This window comes from Oryx dammah, unplaced genomic scaffold, assembly GCF_014754425.2.
Source record: "Oryx dammah isolate SB20612 unplaced genomic scaffold, SCBI_Odam_1.1 HiC_scaffold_14, whole genome shotgun sequence".
NCBI lineage: Eukaryota > Metazoa > Chordata > Mammalia > Artiodactyla > Bovidae > Oryx > Oryx dammah.
Window position 1 is genome coordinate 47,997,336 of NW_024070198.1, and position 19,040 is coordinate 48,016,375.

Sequence of the window (19,040 nt, forward strand, 5' to 3'; positions counted from 1 at the left end):
GGGTCCCCAGAGAGACTCAGCACTCAGAGCAGCTCTGGGTGTGGCCAGACTCCACCCCTGCTTCACTCACAGGGCACTAAGTTCTTCCATGTTTTAGCTTCTTTCCACCCTGTCTCTACTTTGAGTTTCCTTGCATAGTCCATATTTAAATATGCTTTCTGTATCCTTCAGGCTCCTCTTGTCTGTGAATCTTAGATTTTTTCATCCAGAAATGTTTGTTTTGCATCTGCTTCTGAAGTTCTCCTGCCCTGTTACATTTATATTACTATAATTTTATTACTTTCTGGTGTCATTTCAGTTGCCTTACTCACATGTACTCGGTGATGGAGTAAAGAGTGCCGGGCAAAGGGCCGGGGGCCTGGGACACAGTGCTGGCCTGGCCCTGCTAGCTGTGCCACTGAGGCCTGAGGTCACTGACCTCAGGACTGCATGAGGTCATCTCCAGGTCCCCGACTGGTCTCAGATGCTCGGAAGCTGAGACCTCTGTCAGGTTGTCAGTGTATTTCAAGGACTCTGTTTCTTCTATGTGTTTGATGATGAACTTCCTTGTTTGGTTGGCTTTCAGTTCAGTCGCTCAGTTGTGTCCGACTCTTTGGGACCCCATGGACTGCAGCACACCAGACTTCCTGTCCATCACCAACTCCCGGAGCTTGCTCAAACTCATGTCCATCGAGTCAGTGATGCCATCCAACCATCTCATCCTCTGTCGTCCCCTTCTCTTCCCGCCTTCAGTCTTTCCCAGCATCAGGGTCTTTTCCAGGGAGTCAGTTCTTCCCATCAGGTGGCCAAAGTATTGGAGTTTCAGCTTTAACATCAGTCCTTCCAATGAACACCCAGGACTGATCTCCTTTAGGATGGACTGGTTGGATCTCTCAAGAGTCTTCTCCAACACCACAGTTCAAAAGCATCAATTCTTTGGCACTGAGCTATTTTTATAGTCCAAAACTCATATCCATACATGACAACTGGAAAAACAGTAGCTTTGAGTAGATGGATCTTTGTTGGCAAAGTAATGTCTCTGCTTTTTAGTGTGCTGTCTGTATTGGTCATAGCTTTTCTTCCAAGGAGCAAGCATCTTTTAATTTCATGACTGCAGTCGCCATCTGCAGTGATTTTGGAGCCCGAGAAAAGAAAATCTGTCACTGTTTCCACTGTTTCCCCATCTGTTTTCCATGAAGCAATGGGACTGGATGCCATCATCTTAGTTTTCTGAATGTTGAGTTTTAAGCCAGCTTTTTTCACTCTCCTCTTTCACTTTCATCAAGAGGCTTTTTAGTTCCTCTTCACTGTCTGGTGTCATCTGCGTATCTGAGGTTATTGATATTTCTCCCTGCAATCTTGATTCCAGCTTGTGCCTCATCCAGCCCGGCATTTCTCATGATGTACTCTGTATATAAGTTAAATAAGCAGTTTGACAGCCTACAGCCTTGATGTGTTCCCCTCTCAATTTGGAACCAATCTGTTGTTCCATGTCTGATTCTAACTTGCTTCTTGACCTGCATACAGATTTCTCAGGAGGCAGGTCAGATGGTCTGGTAGTCCCATTTCTTGATGAATTTTCCACAGTTTGTTGTGATGTACACAGTCAAAGACTTTGGCGTAATCAATAAAGCAAAAGTAGATGTTTTTTTGGAACTCTCTTGCATTTTCTATGACCCAACGAATGTTGGCAATTTGATCTCTGGTTCCTCTGCCTTTTTTAAAACCAGCTTGAACATCTGGAAGTTCACGGGTCACGTATTGCTGAAGCCTGGTTTGGAGAATTTTGAGCATTACTCTGCCAGCGTGTGAGATGAGTGCAATTGTGTGGTAGTTTGAACATTCTTTGGCATTGCCTTTCTTTGGGATTGGAATGAAAACTGACCTTTTCCAGTCCTGTGGTCGCTGCAGTGTTTTCCAAATTTCCTGGCATATTGAGTGTACCACTTTCACAGCATCATCTTTCAGGATTTGAAATAGCTCAGCTGGAATTCCATCACCTCCACTAGCTTTGTTCGTAGTGATGCTTCCTAAGGCCCACTTGACTTCACATTCCAGGATGTCTGGCTCTAGGTGAGTGATCACACCATCGTGGTTATCTGGGTCATGAAGATCTTTTTTGTACAGTTCTTCTGTGTATTCTTGCCACCTCTTCTTAGTATCTTCTGCTTCTGTTAGATTCTGGCTTTAAGTAAATTCTAAGTGGATTTTAAACAGACATGACTTTGCTTATAGGATTTCAAGTCCGGAATGTAGGGCACCCCTCCTGGTAGCACACATGTGTTCTGGAGCTCTCCAGGGCAGCCCAGGACAACGGGGCAGCTGGAGCTTTAGCATCCCGGAGCCTCCCTGGAGCCGCCCCCCGGAGCCGCAGTGCGGGAGCGCGGTGGCAGCGGTGAGGCTGCAGGGTGGCTCCTGGAGGAGGGTGAGCGCAGCTGTGGGGTTCAGGCCCTCCTTGGCCTGGCCAGTTGTAGGACTGTGTCTGAGGCCAGGGCCTTGATGCTTTAAGTGGAAAGCATGGAGTACGTGCCGCTGCCTCGGGTTGTCTTATAACCTGCTGGCTGGTTGCTGCTGCCCCTCTTAAGTTTTTGACTTAACGCCGTCGTCCCGTGGAGGAGCTCTGGCCCAGCCCTGGGGCCCGTCAGCGCTGAGGGCTGGCAGCTTTTCCGAGTCCCAAAGCTGCGGTCCTGAGGTTTCACTGCCCAGGTTTGGTCTCCTGCTGAATTCCAGGTTTGACGTCACGCTTCTTGAGGAAGCCAGTGAATCATTTCCCCAGTAAACTCTCCTTGCTGGAGGGAAAAAACGTAGACCACAGTAGCTGTGAACAGCCCCGAGGCAGCAAAACTCGGTCTGCATTTGTTGTCCTGTATCTACTTGTGTTTGTGAGAGACACAGGCAGTGTTCAGAGCCCAGACGCTCCCGAGCCTGTTCTTGTCTGAAGGTTTGCAGCCTGTCCCTCAGCCACTGCAGCTCTGGGGGAGACATGGTACAGATGCCTCATTTCACCCTGAAGCTGAGCTGTGTGGGCAGGTTCTTTTTAGGTGTGTAACAGTGTGTAACATGACTTCTTGTGCTCACCTGCTAAGAACTTACACGTCTGGAAATTTGTGATACTGCTAACAGTTCTCTGAGAAGGTAACGGGTTTGATGTTATGTTGCTGTGTTGGTCTGTTCTGGCAGAGGGCAGCTCTCCATCTTTATGTCACTTAAAGCCTTAGCTGTGTTGCTCACGGCTCACCCCTGGCTTCCTCAGCAGGAGCCGTGAGTGCCGGTTTGGTTGAATGGGTGATGAGTGAATGGATTATCTGGTGACTGAGTGACTGCCAGGCTGACGTCTGGAGAACGTCGCCTGGTTAGTATAGACGCAGAGAGCTAACGTTAGCTGTGAAGAGTTTGGGATGCAGAATCAGTTGAGAGTCAGGTGCTTCCCATAGGTCACTGCCTGACACCCTCCCAGCAGGTCCGGAAATAGTCGGAAATTAGGGGAGTGGTGTGCCCCCTCCTGGCCAGGGAGCCGTTGCGTCCCGGTCTCATGTCAGGCCCATCCACCCAGCCAGCCGTCAAGCTGCATGGCCTGCTGCCTGCAAGTCGTGTGCTCTGAGAGGTCGTGCATGGCTTCTTGATGTAGCCGGATGTCTGCTTGTTAAATGGGCACCAGATCCCAAGACCTGCCTGTCTGGGTTTAATCCAGAGAGAGTGCCAGTGGATTGTAGTGGTTTTATTGATTGTTGTTCATGAAGCTTAAGAATAACTTGAAATGTCCTGTCAAATTGTTTATCTTAAACTAGAAAATCTTATTTATCCTCTACTGTCACATTTTAAACTTGATGGCTGTGTTCCAATTTTAGATCTGAAAGATAGGCACAAACCCCTTCTGAATACTTCAGCTTTGTAATGGTTCCTGGCCTTTACATTTATGTACCAGTGCCTGGTTTTTCCAGGTTGGGTTGAAACCAGGAAGCTTCGTTACTGCCTGCAGGGCAGCAGGCGTCATGTGCATCGTATCTGAGTGGACCTGGTGTTCCTTCAATCACTTAAAGTTCATTTTCCCTGTTAATTGCTATTGTTTAAATAGGAAGCTTCACTGTTTTGTTCCAATTGCTGTGTTTGCTAATGCTGAAAGATCTGTGGGTTTTCGAACATCTTTTAACTCTAATTTTGTAAGGTGATAGTGTACCTGCAGTTTTTATGGCGGTGCCCTTAGCGTGAATGTGCTGGTGGACTGGGGTTTGCATCCAGTAAGGCGTTTCTTCGGGTTCTCTGATACAGATGCAACCTGCCATTGTTTAGATGTTTTCATTTTCTATATATACGTATGCATGATACTGTTTCATTCTTTATTTTTAGGAATTGAAAGAAAATGGGGAGTTGCTGCCTATACTGAAAGGAGAAAATTAATGAATGGTAGACTTGGTGCCCACCCCCTGCAGGAAGGCTTCCTCCCGCGGAGCAGTTCGTGGTCTAGTCCTCAGAAACGGATTAGGAGGAGAAAATGCTCATCCTCAGTTGCGCTTTGTGTATTTCACAAGGCTGTGCTAAGTAACGTCTGTGACCTTTTTTCCACCAAAATTAGACCGCAATAAACATCTTCAAGTTCAATTAAACATAATTGTGTAAAAAAGCGTGTCTTTATAGTGATGTTAGGTGTGTAGTTACTGTGACTAACCCACTTTTCATCTCTTTTCCATCATCTGTGGGCAGCTTGCAGTTAAGAAATAGACAGTCTTCAGAGAGGGGGGACTTGAGAATCTGAGCCACGCCAGCTTTAGAGCCACTCACAGACCAAACCAATGGCTCCCCTCACTGGCCGAAGATCTCTTTACAGCTCAGAAAATCCTGCTGCAGGGCTTTTTCTGAGCATCACTGAGCGGGGCCCTGGTGAAATGGCTGGGTCCACGTCGGCGCCTGCAGACTCAGGACCTGTATCAGCCCCAGCAGCGTAGCCCCTGGGACCCTCCCAGAGGAGGGGGCTTCTCAGTGGGGTGTCAGCAGATTTCTTTCAGAACTTGTCCAAGGATAGGTAGCCTGGCAGAGAGCAGGATGGTGGTGTTGGGTTGTGTTACGCATCATAACTTACTCTAATCTTTGCACTAAAAATACTAACTTAGTCCTTAAATAAATTGAGAACATCCAGAAGTCTATGAACGGTGTAGTAGTATTTTTGATTCTGAATCTAACATGCTGAAGACACAGTTGCTCCTTTAGGTCCCTGCCGTGCATGCCTTAAACAGAAGGCTGAGTCCGGTGCCATGTTCTTAGACTCTGCCGGCACCCGAGGCACGTGTTATCCTCATGGAGTTTCCCCTGCCTGCTGAGCAGGGTGTCTAAGGCTCCAGGAAATTGGTGTCTGTAAGGAAAGGGGCGCAGCAGCCAGCAGTTGGGGTAGGAGAGACGGGAGGGAAAGCAGGTGGTTCCAGCACAGGCAGGCCTTCACTCACCAGGGCGCTGGCGTTTCCTGTCTCTCACGCGACAGGCCGTGTGCAGAGAGGAGAGATGTGCCCTCGGGTGCTAAACGTGGCCTTGCTTCCTGCCATGAGGAGGACACCCTCATGGTTAGTGTCTTCCTGCCACTATGTATGATTAGATGGGGCTCTTCTGGGCTCTTTTTAGTCTATGAACTACGTTTTTCCACTTTGAAAATAACTGTATAAGCAAAACCTCTAAAATGCAGATGGAAGTGGATTTTGACTGAAATTTTCTTAAGCTGTTGGCTCCAGGGATGTGCGTGACTCTTGGAGGGGCCCTGATTTCCTTTAGCCCAAACCCAAACCATCTAAGCCCCATGCTGCTTTCATGATTCCTGCACTCTCCATGGGCGCTGCCTGCCCTGTTGTATTTTCTACTAAGTCAGATTTTAAGCTCATCTTATCCCAAGAAAAAGTATCTGCTTTCACAACAACGTGAAAAGATCATTTTTTTTTTCCTCCTCTTGTATATTCAAATAAAATGCATAACTTTTAGCAAAAACTCTGACCTCCAATTAGGGAGCCACCCTTCTGCTCAGAGGTGTTACTCTGATAATGTAAGATGCCGCATGTGTTTTAGGACAGACTCCCTTCAGGGGGCAGTGTCGTCCTTGGTTGAACATCTGGTTTGAGTTGGGAGAGTTTTCGGGGAGTTGTCCCTGTGCTGAACATGAGGGTGACCTCTTGAGCCCTGGCAGTTGCTGGCCCCGCTGGCTCCAGGTACGTTGGAGTGACGGGAGCAGATTTCTATCTTGCAGATGTTTCTGGCTAGACGTCAGGAAGGCCAAGAGACCTTCGTGCAAACTGAGAGCCATTCCTCGCTGACTTTCTGGATGCCCAGTGGAGCTTCACCTTCCATAGGTCGCGACCCCAATCAGATTTCCTAACAGTCGAGTCTGCCGTAGTCATCACCTTTTTTCAGAGTTGTCTTCTCTCTGGGGATAAAGTAGTTCCCAGCATCCGAGAGATGTCAGTGGGGAAGGCGACGGTGTCATCCAGATGCTACCCGAGGCCGAGCTCTGTTGGGAGCAGACTGTGGACCGGTGCTGTTTCAGGGCTCTAGTGAGGTCAGAAATTTGCGGAGCAGGTGTGTGTGTGGATAGAAAGGCTGAGCATCATTGCTGTCTGCCAGGGAGCAGGGGCCTCCCCCTGGGCCGACTCTGCCAGCTCCTCGCCTGCACAGCTCCCTGTGCTTGAATTCACTTGGGAATTCCGGGAGGCATGCTGGGCCGAGGGCTCGTGCCGGGCCTGGGGCCGGGAGTGGCAGGTCACTGCACAGGTGACGAGGCTGCTGGCAGCGGCTGCTGCTAGGACTTCGTCTCTGGACCCTGGGGAGCCAAACCTCCCGTTGTCCGGGTTGCACTTCCGGAAACCAGGAGGGCTCACCGGGGAAGGGCAGGCAGCTCCACTCCACCGTGTGTGGTGCCCTGAGGTAGCCTCCTTGTGAGGGCTCCTGGGGGATTGGTGTCCACTTGGGGAAACAGCTTGTAGGAATGGACTTAAAAAATCCCAATAGAACTGCTTGAGTTTACTTTTAACCAGACATAGGGGGGAAAAAAAAAAAACAATGAAAGGAGTTAGGAATTCAGGTGAGGAACTCAGGGAAATACGAGACTTATTAGCTGCAGGACCCAGTGCAGGGTTGGGCTTTTATGTGTGACTCCAGGATTGTACGACCCCTGAGACCTGAGGCTCGCCCCTTGCATGAGGCCGCCCCACCAAGGTGGATGGAATCACACTGCCTTTCTGCCTGTGATGAGAAGTCTGGGGTGGCCAGCCAGCATGCTTCGCTCTGTCCCTCTCCTGAGCATCAGGGAGAGGGTTCATCACACCTCCTCCTCTATTGCTGTCACTCCTGCAGTCCAAGGGTTGACCTGAAGGCTGTGGGCAGATGTGTTGAGACTTGCTTGGGGGACCTTGCCCTGTGGTGACGGCAACCTCGTGTCACTCTGGGTCAGTGGGGTGGCTGCTCGTGGCCTCTACCAGGAACCTTAGGTCCCGCCCATCTCGACTGATGAAAAACTTGCTCAAGAAGGAAGAATTATTCTCCATTTTCAGACACCTACTGATGAGTTTGAAATAGAGACTAAATTTTTAAAAAGCACATTTTTATAATTAGAAAATCTCATTTTTGTTTTTTAAGAAAACAACTTTCCAGTCATGCAGAGAAGTTACAGTCAGTCAGTTCGGTCACTCAGTCGTGTCCAACACTTTGTGACCCCATGGATTGCAGCGTGCCAGGCCTCCCTGTCCATCACCAACTCCCGGAGTTTGCTCAAACTCATGTCCGTTGAGTTCGTGATGCCATCCAACCATCTCATCCTTGGTCATCCCCTTCTCCTGCCTTCAGTCTTTCTCAGCATCAGGGTCTTTTCAAATGAGTCAGTTCTTGACATCAGGTGGCCAAAGTGTTGGAGCTTCAGCTTCAGCATCCGTCTTTCCAGTGAATATTCAGGACTAATTTCCTTTAGGACTGACTAGTTTCATCTCCTTGCAGTCCAAAGGACTCTCAAGAATCTTCCCCAGCAGCACTGTTCAAAAGCATCAATTCTTCAGCACTCAGTTTTATTTATGGTCCAACTCTCACATCCATACACGGCAACTGGAAAAATCATAGCTTTGACTAGACAGACCTTTGTCAGCAGGGTGAATGTCTCTGCTTTTTAATATGCTGCCTAGGCTGATCGTAGTTTTTCTTCCAAGGAGCAAGTGTTTTTTAATTTCATGGCTGCAGTCACCATCTGCAGTGACTTTGTACCCAAGAAAAGAAAGTCTGTCACTGCTTCCATTGTTTTCCCATCTATTTGCCATGAAGTGATGGGACCAGATGCCATGATCTTCGTTTTCTGAATGTTGAGCTTTAAGCCAACTTTTTCGCTCTCCTCTTTCACTTTCATCAAGAAGCTCTTTAGTTCTTCTTCACTTTCTGCCATAAGGGTGGTGTCATCTGTATGAGCTTATTGATATTTCTCCTGGCAATCTTGATTCCAGCTTGTGTTTCTTCCAGCCCAGCGTTTCTCATGATGTACTCTGCATATAAGTTAAATAAGCAGGGTGACAATATACAGCCTTGATGTACTCCTTTTCCTATTTGGAACCAGTCTGTTGTTCCATGTCCAGTTCTAACTGTTGCTTCCTGACCTGCATATAGGTTTCTCAAGAGGCAGGTCAGGTGGTCTGGTATTCCCATCTCCTGAAGACTTTTCCACAGTTTGTTGTGATCTACACAGTCAAAGGCTTTGGTGTAGTCAGTGAAGCAGATGTTTTTCTGGAATTCTCTTGCTTTTTCGATGATCCAATGGATGTTGGCAATTTGGTTTCCATTTCCTCTGCCTTTTCTAAATCCAGCTTGAATATCTGGAAGTTCTTGGTTCACATACTTTTGAAGCCTAGCTTGGAAAATTTTGAGCATTATTTTGCTAGTGTGTGAGATGAGTGCAATTGTGTGGTAGTTTGAACATTCTTTGGCATTGCCCTTTTCTGGGACTGGAGTGAAAATTGACCTTTTCCAGTCTTGTGGCCCCTGCAGAGTTTCCCAAATTTGCTGGCATGTTGAGTGCAGCACTTTCACAGCATCACCTTTTACGACTTGCAATAGCTTAGCTGGAATTCTGTCACCTCTGCTAGCTTTGTTTGCAGTGATGCTTCCTAAGGCCCACTTGACTTCACACTCCAGGATGTCTGGCTCTAGGTGAGTGATCACACTATCGTGGTTCTCTGGGTCATGAAGATCTTTTTTGTATAGTTCTGCGTATTCTTGCCACCTCTTGTTAACATTTTCTGCTTCTGTTAGGTTAAACTTCTGCAGAGAGGTTTAGTTGGCCTCAGAAGTGGCTGTAGTGCGTTTAAAGCACTTGGCACGGGTGATCACTACCTGCCTCACTGGAAGGAATTACAGAAATAAGACCTGTCTTGTGGCCAAGTCTGGAGAAGGAAGTGGCAACCCACTCCACTGTTCTTGCCTAGAGAATCCCTTGGACACAGGAGCTTGCTCGGTGGGCTGCTGTTTATGGGGTCGCACAGAGTTGTGTGACTTAGCATGCATGCTTGCGTGGCCAAATCAGAAGTTCAAAGCTTAAGACCAAAATATGAAACATGATTTCTGGCTTAATTTTTAATGAAAGTCAGTTTTCTTAAACTTGACAACAGATACATGTTACCAAAATTCAAACAGTTTTTTCCCCTGAAGGTGAAAGTGTTGACTGTTTGGGACCCTATGCAGCCCACCAGGCTCCTCTCTCCATGGAATTCTCCAGGCAAGAATACTGGAGTGGGTTGCCATTCCCTTCCCCAAGGGATCTTCCTCACCCAGGGACTGAACCTGGGTCTTCTGCATTGCAGGCACATTCTTTACCATCTGAGCCACCTTGCAGATAAATTCATTTTTATACCACATTTCAGATGGTGAGTTGGAATGGACATATAAGTTGTTGCCTCATGCACCAAAATGGGTAATTTCAAAGACAGGGTTTTATAGTTTTGTAGCCTCACACTGGTTTCAGAATTCCAGGGGCTTTTTCATAGAGGTTTGTCCGATATCTACAGATGTTCAGATCCGGAAGATGTGAATTCAGCTGGCCACAACAGGGAGGGTGTGTGCTGGGCATTGCTGGGCTTGCCATGCGCTGGCTCAGCTGAGACCTCAGCATCCTCTGAGGTTGACTCCAGGGTGTCTAAGTCACTCTGCAGGGGTCCAGGGCTGGCAGCGGGGTCTGAACCAGGAAGATGCTGACTCCAGGCCTGGGAACTGTGCTTTGAACGATAGCTTCAGCTGGAGGTCTTGGGCTTCTGAAATGACAGTACTTTTACATCCATCAAGAGTACTGTGGATTTTAAAAATTAGGTGCCAGGACTCAGCATTTAGGACCAAAATGGTCTCTCCTGTGCTCCCCCACCTTCATCTAAATGACTACCATTTGTAGATAATTTTTAATTATCTTCTAAAACAACACATTTTGTGCGAGTAAATTACAAGTTTCCCATATGAATCCCTGGAGGTCAGAAGGGCAGACAGGGTTCCTGACCACCTGTGCTCTTAGAACGCCACTGCCTTCTTTCTGTGTACAAAGCAAGTTGTGTTCTGAGTGGAAAGCATGGCCACGGGGCTGTGGGGTCATAGGTGTAACACGCCCCCCTGCACTTGCTCTGAGTCTTGAGGGCGTCCCGTGCATGGTGCACTGGGTTCTGTGCTGTGTATGAGTGGGGGGCAGGGGACATGTATGAATGCATGTCGTGGGTACCTCCTGTCCACACACACACCCTGTCCTGTAGGACTTCAGTTCAGTCGCTCAGTCATGTCCAACTCTTTGCAACCCCATGGACTGCAGCATGCCAGGCCTCCCTGTCCATCACCAGCTCCTGGAGTCTACTCAAACTCATGTGCATCGAGTCGGTGATGCATCCAACCATCTCATCCTCTGTCATCCCCTTCTCCTTCTGCGTTCAATCTTTCCCAGCATCAGGGTCTTTTCCAAGGAGTCAGTTCTTCACATCAGGTGGCAAAAGTCCCGGAGTTTCGGCTTCAACATCAGTCCTACCAACGAACACCCAGGACTGATTTCCTTTAGGATGGACTGGTTGGATCTCCTTGCCGTCCAAGGGACTCTCAAGAGTCTTCTCCAACACCACAGTTCAAAAGCATCAATTCTTCGGTGCTCAGCTCTTTACAGTCCAACTCTCCCATCCACACCTGACTACTGACTATACATACAGGATTATAGTCCAAGTCTCAGATCCCCACAGGACTTCACTTAGCAAACCCAAGTCCAGAGGTACAGTGATGAAGAATTTCAAGGTGACAGGAGTGTTGAACAGTCTGGGTTCCCTGAGGGTGGGCCTGCCAGGGGTCCTGCACAGGCTGAAGCAGCCTTGGGCCTGTGGTCTGTGGGGGAATCAGTGTTCTTCCCTAGGGATCCTGTTGAAGAACCACGTAGGGTAACCACCGGACTCCTGAGTCTTCTCTTTGCACTTGGAACTGTTTGCCAGGGAAACACACCTTACCCTCAACATGGTCACGGGGTCCTGGCTCCTTGCTCAGCGTGCGTCCCTGAGTTAGTGACCTGGCATAACGGCAGCTAGCTCCCACCCACCTGGTGCTGATCACATGTCGCGTCCTGTCCTATATATTTGATTCCATGAAGCACTTACTTCTCACAATAACCCTGTGAGGTGAGCATCTCAACCCCATTTTATTCTTGGGGAAATGGCACAGAGGGTAAGCCACCTGCTCCAGGTCACAGAGCACCCGGTGGAGCTGGCGTGTGGCCCTGGGTCACCTGGCCCCAGAGCTCATCCTACACAGAGTGGAGTCCCTGAGTCAGCTCCTGCCCCAGTGAGGTAGAGGGAAGGCATTCCTGTCTCCAGGTGTCCAGAGGGGACCGAGCACAGGGCAGAGCGCTGGCCTGCCGAGGGGCCCTGCTGCCCTAACAGGGCCGAGAGCTGGTGTGGGGTGGGGAGAAGACTGTGGATCGTGGGGGCTGCCCCCTGCCAAAGGCCAGTCTGCGGGAAGCCTGGTGCTTCTTGTGTAGAAACTGCTGAGGACTCGTGGGTGTCACAGGTGTCGTTTCTGTCGTGGGGGGAACAGGTGCAGAAATTTGCTAACGTCTAGCCTCTGAGGGGGTGGTTGAGCTCCCAGGCCCCGCACCCCCAGAGCGCAAAGCAGGGTCATCATCAGCAAGGGCTGTGCTCAGACTGGGCTGCCGGCCAGTAGCCCCTTGGCTCTCCAAGCGGCTGCTGTCCACAAGGCCTCCTCTTTGTGCAGGGCGAGCCCCTCTCTGCCCAGCGGGTCCCAGCCAGGCCCGGGCACCCTGGGGAGCAGCAGGTGCTGCCGGAGCAAGGCTCCCGCCCTCTGTGCAAACCCTCGAGCACTAAACCTAGGGAACACAGCGTTACCGTGTGTGTTCTCTTAACCTGACACACACACCCAGCCAGTGACCCGGAGCCCTGCACTTGAATTAGCCCTTGGAGAGCTGCTCGAGGGTCGTGGCAGATCGCCCCGCCCGGCCGCCCTTCTCTCCCACCCTGTTTCCTTGGCCATCCCCGAGGGCCGGTGCCCGGACTTGTGCAGGCCCTGCCCACCCAACCCGGGAGGGGTGTGCGCCCTCGGGGGCTCATGGAGGAGGTGCGCGCCAAGCACGTGCGGGCGGGTGGAGGGGCGCTGCACAGACAACTTTCTGGAGGGCTCGACCGCAGTGCACCCCGCTCTGGAGAGGTCAACCCCAGCACCCCCTGCCTCTGGAGAGGTAAGTCCCAGTGCGCCCCTCTTCTGGAGGGGTGGGTTCCTGTGCGCCTGCCTTCTGGAAGGGCTGGCCTGGGCGCGTCCGTGCTGGCGGGGGTTGGTGGGTGAGTGAAGGCTCTCCTCGCCCCTGGGGACGCGCAGCCCCTGAGCCTGGCTGGGGGGCCGCACGGCCCAGGAGGACGCGCAGATACCGGCCCTGTAACCAGAGGTCGGAGAGCGTGGCCAGCCCTGCCTGGCTGGGGCGGGTCCCTGCCCCGGGACCCCCGTCCCCCGCTCCGTGTGCCCGGTCGTAGCTCTACAGGGACACCTCTCTGCTCCAGCCACAGGGCCCGGTGACCGCAGGCGACACCAAGGGCCCCGCGTGAAGGCCGGGCGGCCTCGGGGGGACCAGGCCGGGGCACTGACGGTCACAGGCGCCAGGGGGTCCTCCAGGGGCTCTCACGCGTCCGTTCTCCCGCCTGCAGAATCGCTCTAGCCGCTCCCGGATCACAGGGGTCCGCGCGGGCTCAGCGGCCGGTGGGCCGGGGAAGTGGCATCCACTTTGGCGGCGGCCCTCCGCGTGGGCGGAGGCGGCGCGTGTCCGCTCGGTGGCGCTGCTCTCCACGCTCGGGGCCGCTGCGCGTCGCCCGCAGGGCCGGCCGCCGGGCGCCAGGGGGCGCGCGAGGACCGAGGCTCGCGCGGGAGCGGGTCCCGGAGCGCGCGCCGGCCGTGTGCGCACGCGCGCGCGGGGTTTGGGGGGAGACACCGGAAGCCGGATACTCTCGCGAGGGCGCCTCGCGCGCGCGCTTGTGCAGGTGTTGCTCGTCGGCATTACTCTTCACGCTTCCGCCCTTGGCCCGACAGTGGGCCTCATTTCCAGGCGAGCACACGGAGGCCGCGGTGCCCAGGGAGCCGGGACGACGACTCCCCAGCCCCGCTGCCCCCCCCGGCCCTCGGGGGTCCCCGGGACCTGGTCCCTCGGAGGCCTCTGTGGTCCGGGCGCCAGTGTCTGGGGAGCAGGGCGCCCCCACAGGGCGGGCACCTGAGACTTCCGTCCTGGGGGGAGGTCCTTGGGCGTCCCGGGGTCTGCGCCTCTGCGGGGGAGAACCCTGCGACCCTTCCTTACCCGGCTGGCCGCGGAGAGCCCCAGCCGGCACACTCACAGCCCGCCCAGTTTATCCAGATGGCTCTTGCGGGTGGGGTGTTGAGCCCCGCTAGCTTTGGGGCGCCTCGCTACTGGTGACCCGCACGGCCCTCCCAGGTGCGCACAGGTGACCGGGCCCGGTGTTGCAGCACGCAAGGACAGGCCTCCCCGGCCTCGGCTCGCACAGACCTCTGGCCGTTCTGGGTCGGCTTCCCCCGCTCTTGAGTCTTGTGTTTTAGCCTCAGAAGACCTTCCCTGTCCTACAGAGGGGGAGCTGAGGGACCTGGGGGGACAGTCGGGACCGTCAGGGGTTAGTTTTTTTCTTTTTTTTTTAATTAATAGGCTTGATTTTTTTTCAGACTTTTTAAGATTTACAGAAAACTGGGGCACAAAGTCCAGAGGGTCCCATATCCCCATCAACACCCAGTTTCCTGTGTTATTAGTGTTTCACAGCAGTATGGATGATTTGCTACAATTAATGAACCAATATTGATACATTATTATCAGATATAAGTTCATACCTTATTCACATTTTCTAACAATATGGACCTAACAGAAGCAGATGATAAGAGGTGGCAAGAATACACAGAACTGTACAAGAGATCCTAATGATCCAGATAACCACAATGGTGTGATCATTCACCTAGAGCCAGCCATCCTGGAGGGTGAAGTCAAGTGGGCCTTAGGAAGCATCACTGCAAACAAAGCTAGTGGAGGTGATGGAATTCCAGCTAAGCTACTGCAAGTACTAAAAGATGATGCTGTGAAAGTGCTGCACTCAATATGCCAGCAAATTTGGAAAACTCTGCAGTGGCCACAGGACTGGAAAACGTCAGTTTTCCTTCCAATCCCAAAGAAAGGCAATGCCAAAGAATGCTCAAACTACCACACAATTGCACTCATCTCACACACTACCAAAGGAATGCTCAAAATCCTCCAAGCTAGGCTTCAACAGTATGTGAACCGAGAATGTCCAGATGTTCAAGCTGAATTTAGAAAAGGCAGAAGAACCAGAGATCAAATTGCCAAATTCTGTTGGATCATCGAAAAAGCAAGAGAATTCCAGAAAACATCTACTTTTGCTTCATTACACCAAAGCCTTTGACTGTGTGGATCACAACAAACTGTGGAAAATTCTTCAAGAGATGGGACTATCAGACCACCTGACCCACCTCCTGAGAAAACTGTAGGCTGGTCAAGAAACAACAGTTAGAACTGGACACAGGATAATGGACTGGTTCCAAAATGGGAAAGGAGTATGTTAAGGCTGTATATTGTCACCCTGCTTATTTAACTTATATGCAAAGTACATCATACGAAATGCTGGACTGGATGAAGCACAAGATGGAATCAAGATTGCCAGGAGAAATATCAATAATCTCGTATATGGTAGTTGACAGTATCCTTGTGGCAGAAAGCAAAGCAGAACTAAAGAGCCTCTTGATGAAGATAGGAGAGTGAAAAAGCTGGCTTAAAACTCAGTGTTCAGAAAACTAAGATTATGGCATCTGGTCCCACCACTTCATGGCAAATAGGTGGGGAAACAATGGAAACAGTGACAGACTTTCTTTTCTTGGGCTCCAAAATCACTGCAGATGGTGACTGCAGCCATGAAATTAAAAGACGCTTGCTCCTTGGAAGAAAAGCTATGACTAACTTAGACAGTGTATTAAAAAGCAGAGATATTACTTTGCCAACAAAGATTCATATAGTCATGTACAAACGTGAGTTGGACCGTAAAGAACTCTGAGCACCGAAGAATTGATACTTTTGAACTGTGGTGCTGGAGAAGACTCTTGAGAGTCCATTGGACTGCAAGGAGATCCAACCAGTCAGTCCTAAAGGAGATCAGTCCTGACTATTCATTGGAAGGACTGATGCTGAAGCTGAAATTCCAGCATTTTGGCCACCTGATGGGAAGAACTAACTCATTGGAATAGACCTGATGCTGGGAAAGAATGAAGACAGAAGGAGAAGGGGGTGACAGAAGGTGAGATGGTTGGATGCCATCACTGCCATGAGTTTGAGCAAGCTCTGGGAGCTCGTGAAGGACAGGGAGGCCTGGTGTGCTGCAGTCCATGGGGTCGCGAGGCAGACACAGCTGAGTGACTAAACAGCAACGTTTTCACCTGATGTCTTTCTCTGTCCCAGGGTCCCATCCAGAGTCCCACACTGACTCTTAGGGGTGTGTCTCCAGAGGCTCCTCTGGGCTGGGCAGTTTCTCAGACACTCCCTGTTTTTGGTAAACTTGGCAGCTTGAGTGCTGGGCAGGTGCTGCCCCGGAGTGCCAGGCAGGTGAGACATGTCTCTGTTGGGATTTGTCTGAGGTTTTGTCGTGCTGAGATGAGGCTAAAGGAAGCAGGTGACGGAGGATGAGATGGTTGGATGGCATCACCGACTGAATGGATGTGAATTTGAGCAAACTCCGGGAGTTGGTGATGGACCGGGAGGCCTGGCATGCTGCAGTCCATGCGGTCGCAAAGAGTTGGACACGACTGAGGGACTGAACTGAACTGAGGTGGGGCTGTGGTAGGAAAAGCAGAGCCAAGTGTGCTTCTCATCACGCCCTGCCTAGAGTATGGTCCGCGTGCAACACTGCCGATGGCGGCCTTGGGTACCTGAGGTCTGTCAGGCGCCTCCGCAGTCAAGCCACGGTTTCCCTGGTCAGTGTCCTCTGGGAGGAAGCCATCTGCACGGCCCGCATGTACGGGGTGTCGTTAGGCAGAGTATTGGAGTTCTCCAAGGAGATTTTGGGAGATTTGTCTCTTTTCTCCATTCATTAATTTTTCCAGTAACATATTTGTGTTGGTGTGGACTCGGGTATTTATTTTACACTTAGAAGGGTAGTGGGCAGTGTGATTTAAGATTGAGAAGGGCTGGTGGCCTATACATGGCTTTCACTGTATGAGCCATTGTTCTTGTCTGTTTGAAATGTTTCAGGTGAAGTGAATGGGAGGTGCGTGTGGGGCTGATGTCCTGCGGCTGAACCAGGCTGGTGGAGTCACTTCCCCACGTGCCCCCTTGGCAAGGATGACTGTACCCGCCCCTTCTCCCTGGCCCTGCTCCTTATCTGTGGTCACGGCCGGGGTGACTGGGGTGCAAGCCTGCTGCCCCTTGGCATCCAGAACCTACTGTTTTCAGGGTCCTCGCTCAGCTGACACAGCCTGAGAGTGAGTCTGGGCCCTGCGGGTCCAGGCCGCCTCCCTTCCAGGTGCCCTGACTGGGCACTCGCCCTGCCCCGCCCTGGTCTGCTTGGAGCCTGTGGGGGACCATGTTGCCTGGCAAAGCCTGGGTTGGACCCCATTCCTCACACGATCTTCAGTCAGGTCTGTGATTTGTGCCCCAGCTGGAACCTTTGCCGGGGTTTGGGCCCCCCAGCATCCTGAGTGAGGCATGTCTGCAGGGGCCTGGCCCCTCTGCTGAACCTCCTGCTTCACTTGGACGGCTGCCCGCCTGTGCTGAAGGATGTGGACTCATTATCTTGTCTGTCTTGCGGGGTGGTGTTAGCTTGGCAGTTAATAAAGGATTTTAATTAAAGAGGGAAGAATCATTTTGGCAAACTAGCCTTATTCACAAACTCAAATGACCCGTCAAAGTTATAAGTTGGGTTCGTTTCCATCTGAGCCTCTGCTGTTTCGGGGGGAGTTCAGCACAGAGCCTGGGGGTGACCCAGGCACCTGGGGGAGCCCGACCCTGCCTCCTCCCCCCGAAGCTCAGGCAGCCGTGCCATCCTTGCTGCTCCAGGCCGCCCCGGCCTGCGGCCCCTGGCCCCCGGCCCCCAGCAGGCCCTCACGTGCCCACATCTGCTCATCCCTTAAGGGGTCCAGCCTCCCTGTAGCCTTTTCTCCGAGTGCTGGCCGGCAGGGCTTTGACAAAACTGGAGATAACGGTAGGCTCATGAGCAAGTGTAAGAAGTAACAGAGGAGTCCTGGCTGTCCTCACCCTCTGTCCACGCAGGGTCAGTGACAGCAGGCTGACGGCTGTGACTCCGTCAGATCTTACCTGTCTGTGTGCCCTGCTGTGTGCTTGTGTGTGTGTGCTCTTGTGGGTCCCTGTGCATGCATGCGTGTGTGGGCACGTGCACGTGTCTAGTTCTCTGCCCTTTACCACACGTGTGAACTCATGCACCCACGCCCACTGTCAGGACACGGAACAGCCCAGTCCCTGCAGGGCTCCTTGCTGCTGCCCCTGCGTGCCCAGGGCCACCTCTCCTGCCCCTCTCACCTGGCCAGTGAGGCCCTTTCTAAGCAGATCACTGCCCTCCCCAGCTCTCGCCTTCCTCTCCTGACCCTTGACCCTCCTCGGCTCAGCCCATGGCGCTTGCTGATGGTGACAGTTTCAGCCCTTGGCTCTGCGCTGCCCAGCGGGCTGGGCTCTCGCTGGCCTGCCTTCCTGCCCCCCCATGCCCCCCTGCCCGCAGGAGGGGACAGGAATGAGCCCGGGCCCGGGTCAGCTACCCCCGATGCCTCGGCGCCTTTGCCCGCATGCCGACTCCCTGTCTCCCGAGTGCTGGCTCCACTGAGGTGCGAGGCACGTCCTGCTTGTTTGCGTCCAGCGTCCGCACGGGTCCCTTGGCCACTCGGGGAACGAGCGCAGCGGCTGAAGGCCCGTCTCTTGTAACTGTGGGGCTGGACCCTGACCACGCAAAGGGCTGGGGAGCCCCGGAGGCCTCTGGGCAGTGGCCATGGGAACTTCACCTCCGCTGAACTAGACGGGCCTGGGAGGGGAGGCAGGGGGCGCCATGCCAGGGAGGCTGGCCTCAAAGAGGCCGTGGCGGGAATCCAGGTGTGGGCAGCTGGACGTGGCTGTGGACGAAACGATGGAGGCGGTAAAGGCCACGCTCAGGTGTGAGCCCAGGTCGGACAAGACCCCAGGGGCCGTCCTCTCAGCCCCCCAGGCGAGGGGCGGGTTGTGCATCAGTATCGGATTGTGCAGGCTCACTGCCTGCTGGGCGGGCGGGTCAGAGGACGAGCCCGCTGCCTCACCGGAAGGAGAGCAGCTCCCTTCCCGTGTGGTTCTCGGCAGCCTGAGTGTGGTCTCCTGGCCCCGCTGTTGCAAAGCCGTGCTGGGCCGGGCGGCCCTTTCCTGGTATCGCGGCAGGACTCTGGTTTCCAGGGCAGGGAGCCCAGCCTCTGATGAGACTCCTCCCTCCTGCACGACGCTGGGTTTTGGTTACGCTTTTGTGTAAATTGGACGGTTGCTGGTGTCACCTCTGGGCCGGCACACACCCTGCCCT

The 19,040-nt window shown here is 52.5% G+C and overlaps 1 protein-coding gene across 2 annotated transcripts in view; it reads left to right on the plus strand.

Annotated features, from left to right (window-relative positions):
- GLRX3 (glutaredoxin 3) overlaps nucleotides 1-4,588 on the plus strand; it is a 32,032-nt gene extending 27,444 nt beyond the window's left edge. For both annotated transcript variants that reach the window (XM_040254766.1, XM_040254767.1), the window contains one exon: nucleotides 4,327-4,588. In XM_040254766.1, coding sequence (XP_040110700.1) covers nucleotides 4,327-4,377 — 51 coding nt within the window. In that variant the 3' untranslated portion in view covers nucleotides 4,378-4,588. The remainder of the gene's footprint in view (nucleotides 1-4,326) is intronic.
- Nucleotides 4,589-19,040: the final 14,452 nt, after the last annotated feature.